Raw genomic sequence first — 23,638 nt, forward strand, 5'->3', positions numbered from 1 at the left:
AAACATGAGGTGGCCCATAAAAAACTGAAGCCATACAAAGACGAAAATAAATAAATAATTGCTAGGAAGATTGTAAACGAAAAGGTTTTTTAAATCATCAAACTGTGTTCCAAAACAGAAGTGAAGAAATAGTCACAAAAGAGGAAGTTATGAAGAAACAGAAAAGAAGCACGCCAATAAGGAGTAATTAAACAGCATATAACACATGAGGCAAACAATTTCACACGAATTTAACAATGGATTGCATTCATCAGTTCTCAGACCAGCACGGCCGGCCACAAACATTCTCACGATTTAACCGACGACGATCTGACAGTAACATTCTGTTCTGCCAGGGGCAACTAAGATAGATTCGCAGAGGGTGTGGATGAAAACCACCACCAGCTCAACCGAAAGACTCTCACCACGCTCAAAGAGTTTCAATATCCTAACTAAATTTATTTATTCCTGCCTAAGGCGACCGGCCGATGCGCGACGAATGGCTCCTAGTTGGGGGCGAAGAAAATCTCAGAGTCGAGCCTCTTGGACCGGAAGAGCTTCTCCATCTCCGGCGTGGTGTTGAACGACGCCTCCAGCACCTCCGGTGAGATGGCCTTCCACACCGAGGTCTTCCCAGCAAGGTGGCTGAAGATCGGGCTGCACACATATAACATCAGCATTAGCTCAAAAATCATGGATGAAATACAGAGTGATGCAATGCTAGCAACCAGTTTCAGATGTTCATTCTTACTTGGGGGTGGTGATGATGGAGAACCACTCCATGCCGGAGGCATCGGCGATCTTGGACACGACGTGGAAGCGGGGCACGATGAAGAGGCTGCCGCCCTCAATGCGGGTCTCCAGCACACGCTTGCCGTCGGGGCCGACAACCTGAACACGGCCGCTGCCACGGACGATGTAGGTCACCTGGTAGGCCGAGTCACAGGAGAAGCCTGGGGAGCACATGGAGTGGGCATCGATCCTGACAAGGTCAGCACCAAGACCAACCTCCTTGACCAGCGGCAGGTTCGCGGTGTTGAGCACCACCACGCGGCCACCATTGGGGATGTCCACGTCCAGCTTGGCCTCGAGGCAGTTAAGCGCCATGTCCTTGCGGTCAGCATCGACCGGCACTGGGAGCTTCTGCCCGGCAGTGAGCTTCACAATGCCAGACGCAGGTTGACTGGAGACGAGCTTGGCAGCATCGTCCTCCTTGAGGTCCCAGGCACGGCCGACAAACTCCGTGGAGAAGCCGGTGAAGATGCCGCTCGAACCGGTGAGCTGGAAGTTGGTGAACTGGCCGGGCCTGTGGCCCTTGGAGGTGTCGCCCAGGAAGAGGACAACAAGCTCCGTGGCAGACTCAGGGGTGTTGTGCCACCAGGTGACCACACCGAAGGGGAGCGCCAGAGCGTCGCCTTCCTTCACGGCGACCACCTTCTCCTTAGTGGCCTCAGGCAGGACGATGCCGCAGGTTCCCTTGCCTATCCATCATGGATCAAAACAAGCAAAGCATTAACAGTGCTGTTATCATAAACTCCAATAATAATTTACAGCAACGAAATTCCCAAAACAGACACTAGTGTATGTCGCATCGTCACAGAAAAACCAGCATCACAGATCAATCATTGATAAAACCAGCATCAATCAACTGCTAGTCCATAGTAATTCATTGAGAAAAGGTTCAACAAGTTACTACCATAATTAGTCCTAGTACAACGAAATACCAAAACAGGGCAAATATTTGGATATTACTCTGTTTAGGACATGCATGATCAAAACAAGCAGTGCTGGTACAAAATTCCTCAGATAAACAAGTCTGAAAAGTTGACTATAATAATAATTTACTGCACCGAAATTTCCAAAACAGAGAATGTGACACTAGCACTGGTCAGATAATGAAATGTGTTACGATCAGAGGAGCCGACATGCATGACAAGTTGTGGCATTACAAAAGGATTTAATTAAACCAACAGGCTAGAGCACGAGTACTGTGTGTTGAATTGATAAAAGGAGACCAACGATCACGATCTCTTAAACAATGAGATTTAATCGAAAGGATAAACAAGAATAATTCAGTAAAGTACTGCAATGTTACTGTTATGTTATTATTGATTCCAAGTAAGTGGGATCTGACGCAGACACTTGACCTGACGAAAACTACACAACAAATAGGCACGATTTCAGAACTGATGGCACCGTGCAGTCGAATAATTCGGGAGGGCGACTCTGCAAAATTCCAATCCACTGCTGCAATCGATCTACACTAGAGACAGAAACGAACAAGTTGCACCCATCCGCGACCATCTACAATTCAGTAAAGGGCTGCAATATTACTTGTTTTTTTTGTTAAACTGACGAAATTAAACAACTAGCACGATTTCATCAGAACCGATCGTACTCGACAGATAAGTCATGAGAGCGACGACACTTTCAGTTCCAATCTAGTACTGCATTTTTCGATCTAGATGTGCGAACAGGAACCAACAAATTCGGTCGATCCGCGACCATCTAAGAGGGTACGACCCAAAATTCAGGCCCCGAACAGAGCAGCAACTGACACTTCCGATCGATCGATCGAACTCGAGATGGGGTCGGGCGAGGAGGTGGGGCGTCGCGTATGATTACCTTGGAGGACGTAGGCGACCTTGGCGGAGTCGGAGTAGCTGGGGAGCGACATGCCGCCGGCGGCGAGCGAGAGCTTGGCGGCGCCGATGGAGGCGACGCCGAGCATGGGCAGCTCGGCGGGGCTCCACTCGTAGTAGGCGCCGCCGTCGCCGCCGTAGGCCTTGGCCGGCTGCCTCGGGGTCAGATCCACCGCCATCGATAAGGAGAGGAAGCTGCTACGATCGATCGAGAGGTCGGTAGGTTGGGGGTTGGTTGGAAGGCTGCCGGGAGCTGGAGGGCGTGATGAGGCGATGTGGGATCGATCGACGATCGGGTGCCGAGTATTTATAGCCCCGGGGTGGGGTTAGGAGGGAGGAAGGAAGGCCGGTGGCGACGGTGGATAGGATTAGCGGCCGCGGTAATCGGGGTGGATTAGGATCAGTAAACAAACAGAGTCGTTCGTTTATCCCTACGAACTGGCCGCGGTAATCGGGCCGGGTAACAAACTTCCTCTTCCTCCCCGCGCGTGGGGCGTCTTGCTGACCGGTGGGGCCCCGCGGATCCACCGCTGGTGGCGATGGATAGGATTAACGGCCGTACAAGGAGCAGGATTTTACCGGCAGTTGGATTAGGATTGGCCGCTGTTAGGCTGCTCACAATGGGGAGGAACTTAGGAGTAACATCACACACTCCAATACAACTTTGCTTATGTGACACATATTTAATGAAGAGAGAGGTGCTCGTAGTAACTAGCTAAGTTACCGGAACATCACACACTCCAAGAAACAATGAGTCTATAACCTAATAAATACATCGTTGCATGACACTACGTAGATGTTCCTACCCACTATGGAGGTAGTAACATAGTCTAGGGAAGTGTGTAAGTTACTCCCTCCTTTCCGGTTTATAGGGCTTATCTCAAAATTTTAGTTTTTCCATTTTATAAGGCTCAATTTGGTTGTTTCCCATCACATGTTCAGATTCCAAGGTGCATTAAATCATTGCATGCAAGTATTGAGAGAAAATTAACCAATGCATGTACTTTATGCATGCATGCATTGCAATTAATGCATTGATAAACATAATTTTTTGAGAAAAACAAGAGCATTAATTAGGTGCTTTTGCAAACTACGAAACTATTCCACCACTCACCATCTATCTTGATTGGTGAGATTTTTGAATTGAGCCTTATAAACTGGAAAGGAGGGAGTACTAGCTTATGTTCTTGCCCATTGTGACCAGCCTTAGCGGGGCAGTTCATCTTATCCCTGGTAACTAACTAACTGCCTTTCCCCGTTTGCCCCCGGGCGGGCGTTTGGGCGTCTCTCTCTCGCTGACCGGCCGGGCCCGCCGATCCGTAAGGAGGTGCAGTCTGTTTGTCGGGCCCACTTGCCAGTGGATGAGGTCCCTTTTCTCTTGGTTGTGTTGTGTTAGCGGACGGGCCGGTAACAAACTTCCTCTTCCTCTTCTTTCCCGCGCGTGGCGTCAAGCTGACCGGTGGGGCCCACCGATCGACGTCAGAGGGTGATTTGTTTTCCTGTTTTTAAGCTTTGGCTTTTGTTTGAAGAGAAAGAAAGAAAGAAAGAAGTTGGAGTCGGATCCCGGCTGTTTTTAAGGTCGGATAAGAGCGAAGTTGATCCAAACAAGATGCCCAGATAAGATCGTGATTGCTCGCCGCCACGGCAGTTTAAATCGTGAGATGATCGTGTTTATTGTTGGAGGAATTATCACTAGCTCTTTTTTGTGAGAAAATAATAAAGAAAATCGGCGTGCGAAAGGGACGGGGGGATTATTGTGCGCGGAGAATCTCGCGGGCGAAAAGATAAATCAAAAGTATTCGCCGGAATGAATGGAAAAGAAAAAAACACGACACGAGGATGGCGTGAACTGCCGTGGGCACGGGCACGCGGAACCGCACGTCTGTCTGCCGGACGCGTGCGGAATCGTCCCACCGCGCGCACACACACGTCCCTTGCCTGTCTGTCGAACCATCCAGCGGAGAGCGGATGGGCTCTGAGATCCTAGCAAATCTTTCTTTCCGGTTCAGAACAAGATAAAAGCTTCTGCATCTGGGAACAGTTGACAGACGCGACAGACCTGTAAACGTGCCTATCAACACCCGTAAGCATTTGTGGGGAATGATTAGGAGGAATCCATCCATCCGTGGTCACACATTTGTGGGGTTAATTACTCCCCATTCCTGACGCACGAGATGTCGCGCTCGCTCGCTGCGGCACACCACCAGTCCACCACCATGGCTCCTACCTTGCTGCTGCCTGTCCCATGTCACGGATCAGGTCACATCGAAGCCACCATTGGCCTCAACGAACAGTGTGCCACGTGTTACTACCCCAGAGGCGCGGCGGCGCGCATCTGCTCTACCTGCTTGAAAAACATTCTTATATTACGAAACAGGGAGTACATCCGTTTCAAAATAGATAATCCAACTTTATACTAACTTTGTCAAAGTTAGTATAAAATTGGATCATCTATTTTGAAACGGAGGGAGTAATTTATTCACATGGCAAATCTCAATTTTATGCAGGCTTGCGATGAGAGGTTTACATTGGACGTGTCCGCGGGAATAACCCACGGGAAGACTCCTAGTATAAAATTGGATCATCTTATTTTTTTGTTTGCTATACAAAAAATATACAGGACCAAATACATCTAGTGGTCCATAGTAGTACTACTTTTATCGCCCTCAAAAAAAAGTACTACTTCTATCATTCTAATGGGACTCCTAGTACTACTTTTAATCAGACAAGGACAAACATTCATCTGTTTCTTCTCTCTCCCTCGCTAACAAATCCATAGACTTTATTTCATCTTAACCATTTAAAAACATTCATATATTTTAAATCATAAGTTCATTTTTAAAACAATTTATATATTTGAAATCTTGACGGCAAAACCTTTAGAACTAGACCAGTCTTGGATATATTTTAAACACATTTAAATTTCAACATTTCACATTTTGTATGTGGAAAAACCTATTTCACATTGAAATAGATGTTTTTTTGTGAAACACATCAGTGAAAAGTGAAATGTAGGTCCTAAATTGTGAAATAGTAACCACCAAAAGTGAAATTGTTATGTATCAATGATGTGAAACGATTTATTTGAAAAGAGTGAAAATACGTTATTTGAGAAATGTTCAGTTGAAATAAATGTTTTTTTATGAAACAAGTCAATAAAAGTGAAAATGTAAGTTCTGAATTATGAAATAGTAAGCACAATAAGTGAAGTTGTAATATATCAATGTGAAACTAATTATTTGAAAATGTGAACAAATTCAAAAGAGTGAAATACATTATTTTGAGAAATGTGCAATTCAATAGATGTTTTTTGTGAAATAAGCCAGTAAAAAGTGAAGTATAGGTTCTGGATTGTGAAATAGTAACCACATAAAGTGAAATTGTAATGTATCAGTGTGAGACTGATTATTTGGAAATGTGAAACAAATTATTTTAAAAGAGTGAAATATGTTATTTGAGGAATGTACAATTGAAATATATGTTTTTTTTTGTGACACAAGCCATTGAAAAGTACATTTGGAATTGTGAAAAAGTAAACACAAAAAATGAAATTGTAATGTATCAGCGTGAAACTGATTATTTCGAGATGTGCAATATAGGTTCGAATTTTAAAGATTTTGGCGCAAGGAGTTCAAATATAAAAAAGTTTAAAAACAAATATATGGTTTAAAATATATGAATGTTTCAAATTAGTCAAGGGGAAAAATGTTGGATTTATTGTGTGGGAGAGGAGAGATAATGGGTCTGCCATATTACTATGCTCCTGCATGTAAAGTTACACAATGGTGGGCCAGCTGCGGAAATACCTACATTTCTTAAATGAGGGAAGAAATTTCTTTATACAAAACATGAGTGAGTATACTATGCGAGGTGTCACTGGCTGGTTGGCTGGGTATGTGCCGGTACCGATACGGTACCTATCGGTACCGCTCAGATTTTCACATTAGGGTGGCGGGACATAGCCGGCAACCTGTGGCAGAGCTTCTCAAGGGCCAACCTGGGTTGCCCCTTAGTATTTGGCCCATATGGCAAGGAACATCAATCCCGCCATTCGTGCGTGATGGTGGGGCTTCGTAGATTCCTGCCATCCTTGTGGGTGACGTGGGTAGGGTGGCCTCATCGATATCGATCTAGTGAGGTTAGCTTCCCATAGGAGGTCGTCGAGGCGGTGACAGTCTCTTGCTCTTTGGAGTTTTGTTTCGTGGCCCTTTCGCCGCTTCGCCGACATCTACTCTGTTGCTGATGAGAGGCCTGTGTTGGAAATATGCCCTAGAGGCAATAATAAATGGATTATTATTATATTTTCTTGTTCATGATAATTGTCTTTTATTCATGCTATAATTGTATTATTCGAAAATCATAGTACACGTGTGAATACATAGACCACAATACGTCCCTAGTAAGCCTCTAGTTGACTAGCTCGTTGGTCAACAGATAGTCATGGTTTCCTGACTATGGACATTAGATGTCATTGACAACGGGATCACGTCATTAGGAGAATGATGTGATGGACAAGACCCAATCCTAAGCATAGCACAAGATCGTGTAGTTCGTTTTGCTAGAGCTTTTCCAATGTCAAGTATCTCTTCCTTAGACCATGAGATCGTGTCACTCACGGATACCGTAGAAGTGCTTTGGATGTACCAAACGTCACAACGTAACTGGGTGACTATAAAGGTGCACTACAGGTATCTCTGAAATTGCATGTTGGGTTGACACGGATCGAGACTGGGATTTGTCACTCCGGATTACGGAGAGGTATCACTGGGCCCACTCATAGTGCATCATCACAATGAGCTCAAAGTGACCAAGTGTCTGGTCACGGGATCATGCATTACGGTACGAGTAAAGTGATTTGCCGGTAACAAGACTGAACGAGGTATTGGGATACTGACGATCGAGTCTCGGGCAAGTAACATACCGTCTGACAAAGGGAATAGTATACAGGGTTGTTTGAATCCTCGACATCGTGGTTCATCCAATGAGATCATCGAGGAGCATGTGGGAGCCAACATGGGTATCCAAATCCCGCTGTTGGTTATTGATCGGAGAACCATCTCGGTCATGTCTGCATGTCTCCCGAACCTGTAGGGTCTACACACTTAAGGTTCGGTGACGCTAGAGTTATAAGGAAGACTTGTATGTGATTACCGAATGTTGTTCGGAGTCCCGAATGAGATCCCGGATGTCACGAGGAGTTCCGGAAGGGTCCGGAGGTGAAGATTGGTATATGGGAAGTTGTCATACTGACACCGGAAAGTTTCAGGGACATATCGGTATTGTACCGGGGCCACCGGAAGGGTTCCGGGGGTCCACCGGGAGGGGCCACCCCTCTTGGTGGGCCACATGGGCCGCGTGGGGCAGGGCAACAGCCCCTGGAGGGCTGGGCGCGCCCCCCTTGGGCCCATGCACCTAGGGTTGGGGGGGAACCCTAGTGGGGGCACACCCCTTGCTTGGGGGGCAAGCCCCCCTCCCTGGCCGCCGCCCCCCCTCTAGATCTCATCTAGAGGGGGCCGGCCCCCTTCCCCCTTCCCCTATAAATAGAGGGGCGAGGGGAGGGCTGAACACCTGATCCAAGGCGCAGCCCCTCCCCTCCCCAACACCTCTCCTCCTCCGTTGAGCGCTTGGCGAAGCCCTGTCGGAGTACTGCCTCTCCACCATCATCACGCCGTCGTGCTGCTGCTGGAGCCTTCTTCCTCAAGCTCTCCTTCCCCTTGCTGGATCAAGAAGGAGGAGACGTTGTCCGTACCATACGTGTGTTGAACGCGGAGGTGCTGTCCATTCAACACTTGGTCATCGGTGATCTGAATCACGGCGAGTACGACTCCATCATCACCGTTCCCTCGAACGCTTCCGTACGCGATCTACAAAGTGGTATGTAGATGCGATCTCTCTCCCATGACTCATTGCTTAGATGAACTCATAGATGGATCTTGGTGAAACCGTAGGAAAAATTTTAATTTTCTGCAACGTTCCCCAACAGTGGCATCATGAGCTAGGTCTATGCGTAGTTCTCTATTGCACGAGTAGAACATAATTTTGTTGTGGGCGTAGATCTTGTCAACTTGCTTGCCGCTACTAGTCTTTTCTTGCTTCAGTGGTATTGTGGGATGAAGCGGCCCGGACTGACCTTACACGTACGCTTACGTGAGACAGGTTCCACCGACTGACATGCACTAGTTGCATAAGGTGGCTAGCGGGTGTCTGTCTCTCCTACTTTAGTTGGAGTGGATTAGATGAAAAGGGTCCTTATGAAGGGTAAATAAAAGTTGACAAAATCACGTTGTGGTTATTCGTAGGTAAGAAAACGTTCTTGCTAGAACCCAATTGCAGCCACGTAAAAGATGCAACAACAATTAGAGGACGTCTCACTTGTTTTTGCAGTAATTGTCATGTGATGTGATATGGCCAGAAGTTGTGATGAATGATGAATGATATATTGTGATGTATGAGATCATGTTCTTGTAATAGGAATCACGACTTGCATGTCGATGAGTATGACAACCGGCAGGAGCCATAGGAGTTGTCTTTATTTTTGTATGACCTGCGTGTCATTGAAGAACGCCATGTAAATTACTTTACTTTATTGCTAAACGCGTTAGCCATAGAAGTAGAAGTAGTCGTTGGCGTGACAACTTCATGAAGACACAACGATGGAGATCATGATGATGGAGATCATGGTGTCATGCCGGTGACGAAGATGATCATGGAGCCCCGAAGATGGAGATCAAAGGAGCTATATGATATTGGCCATATCATGTCACTACTATATAATTGCATGTGATGTTTATTATGTTTTATGCATCTTGTTTACTTAGAACGGCGGTAGTAAATAAGATGATCCCTTATAATAATTTCAAGAAAGTGTTCCCCCTAACTGTGCACCATTGCTAAAGTTCGTCGTTTCGAAGCACCACGTGATGATCGGGTGTGATAGATCCTTACGTTCACATACAATGGGTGTAAGACAGATTTACACATGCAGAACACTTAGGGTTAACTTGACGAGCCTAGCATGTACAGACATGGCCTCGGAACACAGAGACCGAAAGGTTGAACATGAGTCGTATGGAAGATACGATCAACATGGAGATGTTCACCGATGATGACTAGTCCGTCTCACGTGATGATCGGACACGGCCTAGTCGACTCGGATCGTGTAACACTTGGATGACTAGAGGGATGTCAAATCTGAGTGGGAGTTCATTAAATAATTTGATTAGATGAACTTAATTATCATGAACTTAGTCTAGAACTTTTGCAAAATATGTCTTGTAGATCAAATGGCCAATGCTCATGTCAACATGAACTTCATGTTGGAAATATGCCCTAGAGGCAATAAGAAAAGTATTATTATATTTCAATGTTCATGATAAATGTCTTTTATTCATGCTATAACTGTATTATCCGGAAATCGTAATACACGTGTGAATACTTAGACCACAATATGTCCCTGGTGAGCCTCTAGTTGACTAGCTCGTTGTGATCAACAGATAGTCATGGTTTCCTGACTATGGACATTGGATGTCGTTGATAACGGGATCACATCATTAGGAGAATGATGTGATGGACAAGACCCAATCCTAAGCATAGCATAAAAGATCGTGTAGTTCGTTTTGCTAGAGCTTTGCCAGTGTCAAGTATCTCTTCCTTCGACCATGAGATCGTGTAACTCCCGGATACCATAAGAGTGCCTTGGGTGTATCAAACGTCACAACGTAACTGGGTGACTATAAAGGTGCATTACAGGTATCTCCGAAAGTAGCTGTTGGGTTGACACGGATCGAGACTGGGATTTGTCACTCCGTATGACGGAGAGGTATCTCTGGGCCCACTCGGTAATGCATCATCATATTGAGCTCAATGTGACCAAGGTGTTGGACACGGGATCATGCATTACGGTACGAGTAAAGTGACTTGCCGGTAACGAGACTGAACAAGGTATTGGGATACCGACGATCGAGTCTCGGGCAAGTAACGTACCGATTGACAAAGGGAATTGCATACAGGGTTTGATCGAATCCTCGACATCGTGGTTCATCCGATGACAACATCGAGGAGCATGTGGGAGCCATCATGGGTATCCAGATCCCGCTGTTGGTTATTGACTGAGAGCGTCTCGGTCATGTCTGCATGTCTCCCGAACCCGTAGGGTCTACACACTTAAGGTTCGGTGACGCTAGGGTTATTAGGAAGACTAGTATGTGACTACCGAATGTTGTTCGGAGTCCCGGATGGGATCCTGGACGTCATGAGGAGATCCGGAAGGGTCGGAGGTAAAGATTTATATATGGGAAGTTGTCAAACGGACACCGGGAAGTTTCGGGGTCATACCAGTATTGTACCGGGGCCACCGGAAGGGTTCCGGGGGTCCACCGGGAGGGGCCACCCCTCCCGGGGGGCCACATGGGCTGCGTGGGGCAGGGAGCCAGCCCCTGGTGGGCTGGCCGCACCCCCCTCCCTTGGGCCCATGCGCCTAGGGTTGAGGGGAACCCTAGAGGGGGCGCCCCCCTTGGCTTGGGGGGCAAGCCACCCTCTCCCCTCTCCCCTAGGCCGCCGCACCCCCCTAGATGGGTTCTAGGGGGCCGGCCCCCTTCTCCCTTCCCCCTATAAATAGAGGGGTGAGGGGAGGGCAGCCGCACCACCCTCCAAGGCGCAGCCCTCCCCTCCCCAACACCTCTCCTCCTCCGTTGTGTGCTTGGCGAAGCCCTGTCGGAGTACTGCCTCTCCTCCATCACCACGCCGTTGTGCTGCCGGTGGAGCTGTCTTCCTCAACCTCTCCTTCCCCCTTGCTGGATCAAGAAGGAGGAGACGTCTCCCGTCCCGTACGTGTGTTGAACGCGGAGGTGCTGTCCGTTCAGCACTTGGTCATCGGTGATTCGAATCACGTCGAGTACGACTACATCATCACCTTGCAAGCTTCCGCACGCGATCTACAAGTGGTATGTAGATGCAAACTCTCTCCCTTGACTCGTTGCTTAGATGAACTCATAGATGGATCTTGGTGAAACCGTAGGAAAAATTTTAATTTTCTGCAACGTTCCCCAACAGTGGCATCATGAGCTAGGTCTATGCGTAGTTCTCTATTGCACGAGTAGAACACAATTTGGTTGTGGGCGTGGATTTTGTCATCTTACTTGCCTCTACTAGTCTTTTCTTGCTCAACGGTATTGTGAGATGAAGCGGCCCGGACCAACCTTACACGTACGCTTACGTGAGACCGGTTCCACCGACTGACATGCACTAGTTGCATAAGGTGGCTGGCGGGTGTCTGTCTCTCCCACTTTAGTTGGAGCGGAATCGATGAACATGGCCCTTATGAAGGGTAAATAGAAGTTGACAAAATCACGTTGTGGTGATTCGTAGGTAAGAAAACGTTCTTGCTAGAACCCAATTGCAGCCACGTAAAAGATGCAACAACAATTAGAGGACGTCTAACTTGTTTTTGCAGCGATTGATCATGTGATGTGATATGGCCAGAAGTTGTGATGAATGATGAATTGTGATGTATGAGATCATGTTCTTTGTAATAGGATTCACGACTTGCATGTCGATGAGTATGACAACCGGCAGGAGCCATAGGAGTTGTCTTTATTTTTTGTATGACCTGCGTGTCATTGAAGAACGCCATGTAACTCACTTTACTTTATTGCTAAACGCGTTAGCCATAGAAGTAGAAGTAGTCGTTGGCGTGACAACTTCATGAAGACACGATGATGGAGATCATGATGATGGAGATCATGATGATGGAGATCATGGTGTCAAGCCGGTGACAAGATGATCATGGAGCCCCGAAGATGAAGATCAATGGAGCTATATGATATTGGCCATATCATGTCACAACTATATAATTGCATGTGATGTTTATTATGTTTATGCATCTTGTTTACTTAGGACGACGGTAGTAAATAAGATGATCCCTTACAAAAAATTTCAAGAAGTGTTCTCCCCTAACTGTGCACCGTTGCTACAGTTCGTCGCTTCTAAGCACCACGTGATGATCGGGTGTGATGGATTCTTACGTTCACATACAACGGGTGTAAGACAGTTTTACACAGCGAAAACACTTAGGGTTAACTTGACGAGCCTAGCATGTGCAGACATGGCCTCGGAACACGGAGACCGAAAGGTCGAACACGAGTCGTATGGAAGATACGATCAACATGAGAATGTTCACCGACGATGACTAGTCCGTCTCACGTGATGATCGGACACGGCCTATTCGACTCGGATCGTGTAACACTTAGATGACTAAAGGGATGTCTAATCTGAGTGGGAGTTCATAATTTGATTAGAACTTTATTATCATGAACTTAGTCTAAAACCTTTGCAAATATGTCTTGTAGATCAATGGCCAACGCTAATGTCAACATGAACTTCAACGCGTTCCTAGAGAAAACCAAGCTGAAAGATGATGGCAGCAACTATACGGACTGGGTCCGGAACCTGAGGATCATCCTCATAGCTGCCAGGAAACAATATGTCCTAGAAGGACCGCTAGGTGACGCTCCCGTCCCAGAGAACCAAGACATTATGAATGCTTGGCAGTCTCGTGCTGATGATTACTCCCTCGTTCAGTGCGGCATGCTTTACAGCTTAGAACCGGGGCTCCAAAAGCGTTTTGAGCACCACGGAGCATATGAGATGTTCGAAGAGCTGAAACTAGTTTTTCAAGCTCATGCCCGGGTCGAGAGATATGATGTCTCCAACAAGTTCTACAGTTGTAAGATGGAGGAAAACAGTTCTGTCAGAGAGCACATCCTGAAGATGTCTGGGTTGCACAACCGTATGACCCAGCTGAACATTAACCTCCCAGATGAGGCGGTCATTGACAGAATCCTCCAGTCGCTCCCACCAAGCTACAAGAGCTTTGTGATGAACTACAACATGCAGGGGATGGAAAAGACCATTCCTGAAGTGTTCTCGATGCTGAAGTCAGCAGAGGCTGAAATCAAGAAAGAACATCAAGTGTTGATGGTCAATAAGACCACTAAGTTCAAGAAGGGCAAGGGTAAGAAGAACTTCAAGAAGGACGGCAAAGATGTTGTCGCGCCTGGTAAGCCAGTTACCGGGAAGAAGTCAAAGAATGGACCCAAGCCTGAGAGTGAGTGCTTTTATTGCAAGGGGAAGGGTCACTGGAAGCGGAACTGCCCCAAATACTTAGCGGATAAGAAGGCCGGCAAAACCAAAGGTATATTTGATATACATGTGATTGATGTGTACCTTACCAGTACTCGTAGTAACTCCTGGGTATTTGATACCGGTGCCGTTGCTCATATTTGTAACTCACAGCAGGAGCTGCGGAATAAACGGAGACTGGCGAAGGACGAGGTGACGATGCGCGTCGGGAATGGTTCCAGAGTCGATGTGATCGCCGTCGGCACGCTGCCTCTACATTTACCTACGGGATTAGTTTTGAACCTTAATAATTGTTATTTAGTGCCAAGTTTGAGCATGAACATTGTATCTGGATCTCGTTTAATACGAGATGGCTACTCATTTAAGTCTGAGAATAATGGTTGTTCGATTTATATGAGAGATATGTTTTATGGTCATGCTCCGATGGTCAATGGTTTATTCTTAATGAATCTCGAGCGTAATATTACACATGTTCATAGTGTAGATGCAAAAAGATTTAAAGTTGATAACGATAGTCCCACATACTTGTGGCACTGCCGCCTTGGTCACATTGGTGTCAAGCGCATGAAGAAGCTCCATACCGATGGACTTTTAGAGTCTCTTGATTATGAATCGTTTGACACGTGCGAACCATGCCTTTTGGGCAAAATGACCAAGACTCCGTTCTCCGGAATTATGGAGCGAGCAACCAACTTATTGGAAATCATACATACCGATGTGTGCGGTCCAATGAGCGTTGAGGCTCGCGGAGGATATCATTATGTTCTCACTCTCACAGATGACTTGAGTAGATATGGGTATGTCTACTTAATGAAACACAAGTCTGAGACCTTTGAAAAGTTCAAGGAATTTCAGAATGAGGTAGAGAATCAACGTGACCGAAAGATAAAATTCTTACGATCAGATCGTGGAGGAGAATACTTAAGTCACGAATTTGGTACACACTTAAGGAAATGTGGAATCGTTTCACAGCTCACGCCGCCTGGAACACCTCAGCGAAACGGTGTGTCCGAACGTCGTAATCGCACCCTATTGGATATGGTGCGGTCTATGATGTCTCTTACCGATTTACCGCTATCATTTTGGGGATACGCTCTAGAGACAGCTACATTCACTTTAAATAGGGCACCGTCTAAATCCGTTGAGACGACACCGTATGAATTATGGTTTGGAAAGAAACCTAAGCTGTCGTTTCTAAAAGTTTGGGGATGCGATGCTTATGTCAAGAAACTTCAACCTGAAAAGCTCGAACCCAAGTCGGAAAAATGCGTATTCATAGGATACCCTAAGGAAACTGTCGGGTATACCTTCTACTTAATATCCGAAGGCAAGATCTTTGTTGCCAAGAACGGATGCTTTCTGGAAAAAGAGTTTCTCTCGAAAGAAGTAAGCGGGAGGAAAGTAGAACTCGATGAAGTACTACCTCTTGAGCGGGGAAGTGGCGCAGCGCAGGAAACCGTTCCTGTGATGCCCACACCGACTGAAGAGGAAAACAATGATGATGATCAAGGTACTTCGGATCAAGTTACTGCTGAACTTCGTAGGTCCACTAGGACACGTTCCGCACCAGAGTGGTACGGCAACCCAGTCCTGGAAATCATGTTGTTAGACAACAATGAACCTTCGAACTATGAAGAAGCGATGGCGGGCTCGGATTCCAACAAATGGCTTGAAGCCATGAAATCTGAGATAGAATCCATGTATGAAAACAAAGTATGGACTTTGACAGACTTGCCCGATGATCGGCGAGCGATAGAAAACAAATGGATCTTTAAGAAGAAGACAGACACGGATGGTAATGTCACCATCTATAAAGCTCGACTTGTCGCTAAGGGTTATCGACAGGTTCAAGGGATTGACTACGACGAGACATTCTCTCCCGTAGCGAAGCTAAAGTCCGTCCGAATCATGTTAGCAATTGCCGCATACTATGATTATGAGATATGGCAAATGGACGTCAAAACGGCATTCCTTAACGGGCATCTTAAGGAAGAACTGTATATGATGCAGCCGGAAGGTTTTGTCGATCCTCGGAACGCTAACAAAGTATGCAAGCTCCAGCGATCCATTTATGGACTGGTGCAAGCATCTCGGAGTTGGAACATTCGCTTTGATGAGATGATCAAAGCGTTTGGGTTTATGCAGACTTATGGAGAAGCCTGCGTTTACAAGAAAGTGAGTGGGAGCTCTGTAGCATTTCTCATATTATATGTAGATGACATACTCTTGATGGGAAATAATATAGAATTTCTGGACAGCATTAAGGCCTACTTGAATAAGTGTTTTTCAATGAAGGACCTTGGAGAAGCTGCTTATATATTAGGCATCAAGATCTATAGAGATAGATCGAGACGCCTCATAGGTCTTTCACAAAGCACATACCTTGATAAGATTTTGAAGAGGTTCAAAATGGATCAGTCCAAGAAGGGGTTCTTGCCTATGTTACAAGGTGTGAGATTGAGCTCGGCTCAGTCAACGACCACGGCAAAAGATAAAGAAGAGATGAGTGTCATCCCCTATGCTTCAGCCATAGGATCTATTATGTATGCCATGCTGTGTACCAGACCCGATGTAAACCTTGCCGTAAGTTTGGTAGCAAGATACCAAAGTAATCCCGGCAAGGAACACTGGACAGCGGTCAAGAATATCCTGAAGTACCTAAAAAGGACGAAGGACATGTTTCTCGTTTATGGAGGAGACGAAGAGCTCGTCTTAAAGGGTTATGTCGACGCTAGCTTCGACTCAGATCTGGATGACTCTAAGTCACAAACCGGATACGTGTATATGTTGAATGGTGGAGCAGTAAGCTGGTGCAGCTGCAAGCAGAGCGTCGTGGCGGGATCTACGTGTGAAGCGGAGTACATGGCAGCCTCGGAGGCAGCGCATGAAGCGATTTGGGTGAAGGAGTTCATCACCGACCTAGGAGTCATACCCAATGCGTCGGGGCCGATCAAACTCTTCTGTGACAACACTGGAGCTATTGCCCTCGCCAAGGAGCCCAGGTTTCACAAGAAGACCAGGCACATCAAGCGTCGTTTCAACTCCATCCGTGAAAATGTTCAAGATGGAGACATAGAGATTTGCAAAGTGCACACGGATCTGAATGTCGCAGATCCGCTGACTAAACCTCTCTCGTGTGCAAAACATGATCAACACCAGAACTCTATGGGTGTTCGATTCATCACAATGTAACTAGATTGGTGACTCTAGTGCAAGTGGGAGACTGTTGGAAATATGCCCTAGAGGCAATAATAAAAGTATTATTATATTTCATTGTTCATGATAATTGTCTTTTATTCATGCTATAACTGTATTATCCGGAAATCGTAATACACGTGTGAATACTTAGACCACACAATGTCCCTGGTAAGCCTCTAGTTGACCAGCTCGTTGTGATCAACAGATAGTCATGGTTTCCTAACTATGGACATTGGATGTCATTGATAACGGGATCACATCATTAGGAGAATGATGTGATGGACAAGACCCAATCCTAAGCATAGCATAAAAGATCGTGTAGTTCGTTTTGCTAGAGCTTTGCAAGTGTCAAGTATCTCTTCCTTCGACCATGAGATCGTGTAACTCCCGGATACCGTAAGAATGCCTTGGGTGTACCAAACGTCACAACGTAACTGGGTGACTATAAAGGTACATTACAGGTATCTCCGAAAGTAGCTGTTGGGTTGACACGGATCGAGACTGGGATTTGTCACTCCGTATGACGGAGAGGTATCTCTGGGCCCACTCGGTAATGCATCATCATATTGAGCTCAATGTGACCAAGGTGTTGGACACGGGATCATGCATTACGGTACGAGTAAAGTGACTTGCCGGTAACGAGACTGAACAAGGTATTGGGATACCGACGATCGAGTCTCGGGAAAGTAACGTACCGATTGACAAAGGGAATTGCATACAGGGTTTGATCGAATCCTCGACATAGTGGTTCATCCGATGACAACATCGAGGAGCATGTGGGAGCCATCATGGGTATCCAGATCCCGCTGATGGTTATTGACTGAGAGAGTCTCGGTCATGTCTGCATGTCTCATCAAAGCGTTTGGATTTATGCAGACTTATGGAGAAGCCTGCGTTTACAAGAAAGTGAGTGGGAGCTCTGTAGCATTTCTCATATTATATGTAGATGACATACTCCTGATGGGAAATAATATAGAATTTCTGGACAGCATTAAGGCCTACTTGAATAAGTGTTTTTCAATGAAGGACCTTGGAGAAGCTGCTTATATATTAGGCATCAAGATCTATAGAGATAGATCGAGACGCCTCATAGGTCTTTCACAAAGTACATACCTTGATAAGATTTTGAAGAGATTCAGAATGGATCAGTCCAAGAAGGGGTTCTTGCCTATGTTACAAGGTATGAGACTGAGCTCAGCTCAGTCACCGACCACGACAAAAGATAAAGAAGAGATGAGTGTCATCCCCTATGCTTCAGCCATAGGATCTATTATGTATGCCATGCTGTGTACCAGACCCGATGTAAACCTTGCCGTAAGTTTGGTAGCAAGATACCAAAGTAATCCCGGCAAGGAACACTGGACAGCGGTCAAGAATATCCTGAAGTACCTGAAAAGGACAAAGGACATGTTTCTCGTTTATGGAGGAGACGAAGAGCTCATCGTAAAGGGTTACGTCGACGCTAGCTTCGACTCAGATCTGGATGACTCTAAGTCACAAACCGGATACGTGTATATGTTGAATGGTGGAGCAGTAAGCTGGTGCAGCTGCAAGCAGAGCGTCGTGGCGGGATCTACGTGTGAAGCGGAGTACATGGCAGCCTCGGAGGCAGCGCATGAAGCGATTTGGGTGAAGGAGTTCATCACCGACCTAGGAGTCATACCCAATGCGTCGGGGCCGATCAAACTCTTCTGTGACAACACTGGAGCTATTGCCCTCGCCAAGGAGCCCAGGTTTCACAAGAAGACCAGGCACATCAAGCGTCGTTTCAACTCCATCCGTGAAAATGTTCAAGATGGAGACATAGAGATTTGCAAAGTGCACACGAATCTGAATGTCGCAGATCCGCTGACTAAACCTCTCTCGCGTGCAAAACATGATCAACACCAGAACTCTATGGGTGTTCGATTCATCACAATGTAACTAGATTGGTGACTCTAGTGCAAGTGGGAGACTGTTGGAAATATGCCCTAGAGGCAATAATAAAAGTATTATTATATTTCAATGTTCATGATAAATGTCTTTTATTCATGCTATAACTGTATTATCCGGAAATCGTAATACACGTGTGAATACTTAGACCACAATATGTCCCTGGTGAGCCTCTAGTTGACTAGCTCGTTGTGATCAACAGATAGTCATGGTTTCCTGACTATGGACATTGGATGTCGTTGATAACGGGATCACATCATTAGGAGAATGATGTGATGGACAAGACCCAATCCTAAGCATAGCATAAAAGATCGTGTAGTTCGTTTTGCTAGAGCTTTTCCAGTGTCAAGTATCTCTTCCTTCGACCATGAGATCGTGTAACTCCCGGATACCATAAGAGTGCCTTGGGTGTATCAAACGTCACAACGTAACTGGGTGACTATAAAGGTGCATTACAGGTATCTCCGAAAGTATCTGTTGGGTTGACACGGATCGAGATTGGGATTTGTCACTCCGTATGAAGGAGAGGTATCTCTGGGCCCACTCGGTAATGCATCATCATAATGAGCTCAATGTGACCAAGGTGTTGGACACGGGATCATGCATTACGGTACGAGTAAAGTGACTTGCCGGTAACGAGACTGAACAAGGTATTGGGATACCGACGATCGAGTCTCGGGCAAGTAACGTACCGATTGACAAAGGGAATTGCATACAGGGTTTGATCGAATCCTCGACATCGTGGTTCATCCGATGACAACATCGAGGAGCATGTGGGAGCCATCATGTGTATCCAGAGCCCGCTGTTGGTTATTGACTGAGAGCGTCTCGGTCATGTCTGCATGTCTCCCGAACCCGTAGGGTCTACACACTTAAGGTTCGGTGACGCTAGGGTTATTAGGAAGACTAGTATGTGACTACTGAATGTTGTTCGGAGTCCCGGATGGGATCCTGGATGTCACGAGGAGATCCGGAAGGGTCCGGAGGTAAAGATTTATATATGGGAAGTTGTCAAACGGACACCGGGAAGTTTCAGGGTCATACCGGTATTGTACCGGGGCCACTGGAAGGGTTCCGGGGGTCCACCGGGAGGGGCCACCCCTCCCGGGGGGCCACATGGGCTGCGTGGGGCAGGGAGCCAGCCCCTGGTGGGCTGGCCGCACCCCCCCTCCCTTGGGCCCATGCGCCTAGGGTTGAGGGGAACCCTAGAGGGGGCGCCCCCCTTGGCTTGGGGGGCAAGCCACCCTCTCCCCTCTCCCCTAGGCCGCCGCACCCCCCCTAGATGGGTTCTAGGAGGCCGGCCCCCTTCTCCCTTCCCCCTATAAATAGAGGGGTGAGGGGAGGGCGGCCGCACCACCCTCCAAGGCGCAGCCCTCCCCTCCCCAACACCTCTCCTCCTTCGTTGTGTGCTTGGCGAAGCCCTGTCGGAGTACTGCCTCTCCTCCATCACCACGCCGTCGTGCTGCCGGTGGAGCTTTCTTCCTCAACCTCTCCTTCCCCCTTGCTGGATCAAGAAGGAGGAGACGTCTCCCGTCCCGTACGTGTGTTGAACGCGGAGGTGCTGTCCGTTCAGCACTTGGTCATCGGTGATTCGAATCACGTCGAGTACGACTACATCATCACCTTGCAAGCTTCCGCACGCGATCTACAAGTGGTATGTAGATGCAAACTCTCTCCCTTGACTCGTTGCTTAGATGAACTCATTGATGGATCTTGGTGAAACCGTAGGAAAAATTTTAATTTTCTGCAACGTTCCCCAACACTTCAACGCGTTCCTAGAGAAAACCAAGCTGAAAGATGATGGCAGCAACTATTCGGACTGGGTCCGGAACCTGAGGATCATCCTCATAGCAGCCAAGAAAGACTATGTCCTAGATGCACCGCTAGGTGAAGCACCCATCCCAGAGAACCAAGATGTTACGAACACTTGGCAATCACGTGCTGATGATTACTCCCTCGTTCAGTGCGGCATGCTTTACAGCTTAGAACCGGGGCTCCAAAAGCGTTTTGAGAAGCACGGAGCATATGAGATGTTCGAGGAGCTGAAAATGGTTTTCCAAGCTCATGCCCGGGTTGAGAGATATGAAGTCTCCGACAAGTTCTATAGTTGTAAGATGGAGGAAAACAGTTCTGTCAGTGAGCACATACTCAAAATTTCTGGGTTGCACAACCGCCTGTCCCAGTTGGAGATCAACCTCCCGGAAGAGGCGGTCATTGACAGAATCCTTCAGTTGGTCCCACCGAGCTACAAGAGCTTTGTGTTGAACTACAATATGCAGGGGACGGTGAAGACCATTCCTGAAGTATTATCAATGCTGAAGTCAGCAAAGGTTGAAATCAAGAAAGAACATCAAGTGTTGATAGTCAATAAGACCACTAAGTTCAAAAAGGGCAAGGGTAAGAAGAACTTCAAGAAGGACGGCAAAGATGTTGCCACGCCCGGTAAGCCAGTTGCCGGGAAGAAGTCAAAGAATGGACCCAAGCCTGAGACTAAGTGCTTTTATTGCAAGGGGAAGGGTCATTGGAAGCAGAACTGCCCCAAATACTTAGCGAACAAGAAGGCCGGCAACACTAAAGGTATATTTGATATACATGTAATTGATGTGTACCTTACCAGTACTCGTAGTAACTCCTGGGTATTTGATACCGGTGCCGTTGCTCACATTTGTAACTCACAGCAGGAGCTGCGGAATAAGCGGAGGCTGGCGAAGGACGAGGTGACGATGCGCGTCGGGAATGGTTCCAAGGTCGATGTGATCGCCGTCAGCACGCTACCTCTACATTTACCTACGGGATTAGTTTTAAACCTCAATAATTGTTATTTAGTGCCAAGTTTGAGCATGAACATTGTATCTGGATCTCGTTTGATACGAGATGGCTACTCATTTAAATCCGAGAATAATGGTTGTTCTATTTATATGAGAGATATGTTTTATGGTCATGCCCCGATGGTCAATGGTTTATTCTTAATGAATCTTGAACGTAATGTTACACATATTCATAATGTGAATACTGAAAGATGTAAAGTTGATAACGATAGTCCCACATACTTGTGGCACTGCCGCCTTGGTCACATTGGTGTCAAGCGCATGAAGAAGCTCCATGCTGATGGACTTTTAGAGTCTCTCGATTATGAATCATTTGACACATGCGAACCATGCCTCATGGGTAAAATGACCAAGACTCTGTTCTCTGGAACAATGGAGCGAGCAACCAACTTGTTGGAAATCATACATACCGATGTGTGCGGTCCAATGAGCGTTGAGGCTCGCGGAGGATATCGTTATGTTCTCACTCTCACTGATGACTTGAGTAGATATGGGTATGTCTACTTGATGAAACAGAAGTCTGAGACCTTTGAAAAGTTCAAGGAATTTCAGAATGAAGTAGAGAATCAACGTGACCGAAAGATAAAATTCTTACGATCGGATCGTGGAGGAGAATATTTAAGTCACGAATTTGGTACACACTTAAGAAAATGTGGAATCGTTTCACAACTCACGCCGCCTGGAACACCTCAGCGTAACGGTGTGTCCGAACATCATAATCGCACTCTATTGGATATGGTGCGATCTATGATGTCTCTTACCGATTTACCGCTATCATTTTGGGGATATGCTCTAGAGACAGCTACATTCACTTTAAATAGGGCACCGTCTAAATCCGTTGAGACGACACCGTATGAATTATGGTTTGGGAAGAAACCTAAGCTGTCGTTTCTAAAAGTTTGGGGATGCGATGCTTATGTCAAGAAACTTCAACCTAAAAAGCTCGAATCCAAGTCGGAAAAATGCGTCTTCATAGGATACCCTAAGGAAACCATTGGGTATACCTTCTACTTAAGATCCGAGGGCAAGATCTTAGTTGCCAAGAACGGATCCTTTCTGGAAAAAGAGTTTCTCTCGAAAGGAGTAAGTGGGAGGAAAGTAGAACTCGACGAAGTACTACCTCTTGAACCGGAAAGTAGTGCAGCTCAGGAAAACGTTCCTATGGTGCCTACACCGACTGGAGAGGAAATTAATGATGATGATCAAGGTACTTCTGATCAAGTTTCTACTAAACTTCGTAGGTCCACAAGGACACGTTCCACACCGGAGTGGTATGGCAACCCTGTCCTGGAAATCATGTTGTTAGACAACGGTGAACCTCCGAACTATGAAGAAGCGATGGCGGGCCCAGATTCCAACAAATGGCTAGAAGCCATGAAAATCCGAGATAGAATCCATGTATGAAAACAAAGTATGGACTTTGACTGACTTGCCCGATGATCGGCGAGCGATAGAAAACAAATGGATCTTTAAGAAGAAGACAGACGCGGATGGTAATGTCACCATCTATAAAGCTCGACTTGTCGCTAAGGGTTATCGGCAAGTTCAAGGGATTGACTACGATGAGACTTTCTCTCCCGTAGCGAAGCTTAAGTCCATCCGAATCATGTTAGCAATTGCCGCATACTATGATTATGAGATATGGCAGATGGACGTCAAAACGGCATTCCTTAACGGGCATCTTAAGGAAGAACTGTATATGATGCAGCCGGAGGTTTTGTCGATCCTAAGAATGCTAACAAAGTGTGCAAGCTCCAGCGATCCATTTATGGGATGGTGCAAGCATCTCGGAGTTGGAACATTCGTTTTGATGAGATGATCAAAGCGTTTGGGTTTATGCAAACTTACGGAGAAGTCTGCGTTTACAAGAAAGTGAGTGGGAGCTCTGTAGCATTTCTCATATTATATGTAGATGATATA

At 46.5% G+C, this 23,638-nt stretch overlaps 1 protein-coding gene across 1 annotated transcript; it reads right to left on the reverse strand.

Moving 5' to 3' along the window:
* Positions 1-209: 209 nt before the first annotated feature.
* LOC119318426 (legumin B-like) lies at positions 210-2,909 on the reverse strand. Its single transcript, XM_037592987.1, has 3 exons — positions 2,605-2,909; positions 731-1,460; positions 210-636 (listed from the first exon to the last, which is right to left on the reverse strand). The coding sequence occupies exons 1-3, from the start codon at positions 2,798-2,800 to the stop codon at positions 486-488; spliced, it is 1,077 nt and encodes a 358-aa protein (XP_037448884.1). The 5' UTR covers positions 2,801-2,909; the 3' UTR covers positions 210-485.
* Between the last annotated feature and the right edge of the window lie 20,729 nt (positions 2,910-23,638).

This window comes from Triticum dicoccoides, chromosome 1B, assembly GCF_002162155.2.
Source record: "Triticum dicoccoides isolate Atlit2015 ecotype Zavitan chromosome 1B, WEW_v2.0, whole genome shotgun sequence".
Classification (NCBI taxonomy): domain Eukaryota; kingdom Viridiplantae; phylum Streptophyta; class Magnoliopsida; order Poales; family Poaceae; genus Triticum; species Triticum dicoccoides.

What these genes read in the sequence shown, in the direction of transcription:
- LOC119318426 (XM_037592987.1), bottom strand. Translation starts at nt 2,800, where the DNA reads ATGGCGGTGGATCTGACCCCGAGGCAGCCGGCCAAGGCCTACGGCGGC. An exon ending in GGTCGCCTACGTCCTCCAAG is followed by an intron (nt 1,461 to 2,604) that starts GTAATCATACGC and finishes CATGATGGATAG; the next exon opens with GCAAGGGAACCTGCGGCATC. An exon ending in TCCATCATCACCACCCCCAA is followed by an intron (nt 637 to 730) that starts GTAAGAATGAAC and finishes ATATGTGTGCAG; the next exon opens with CCCGATCTTCAGCCACCTTG.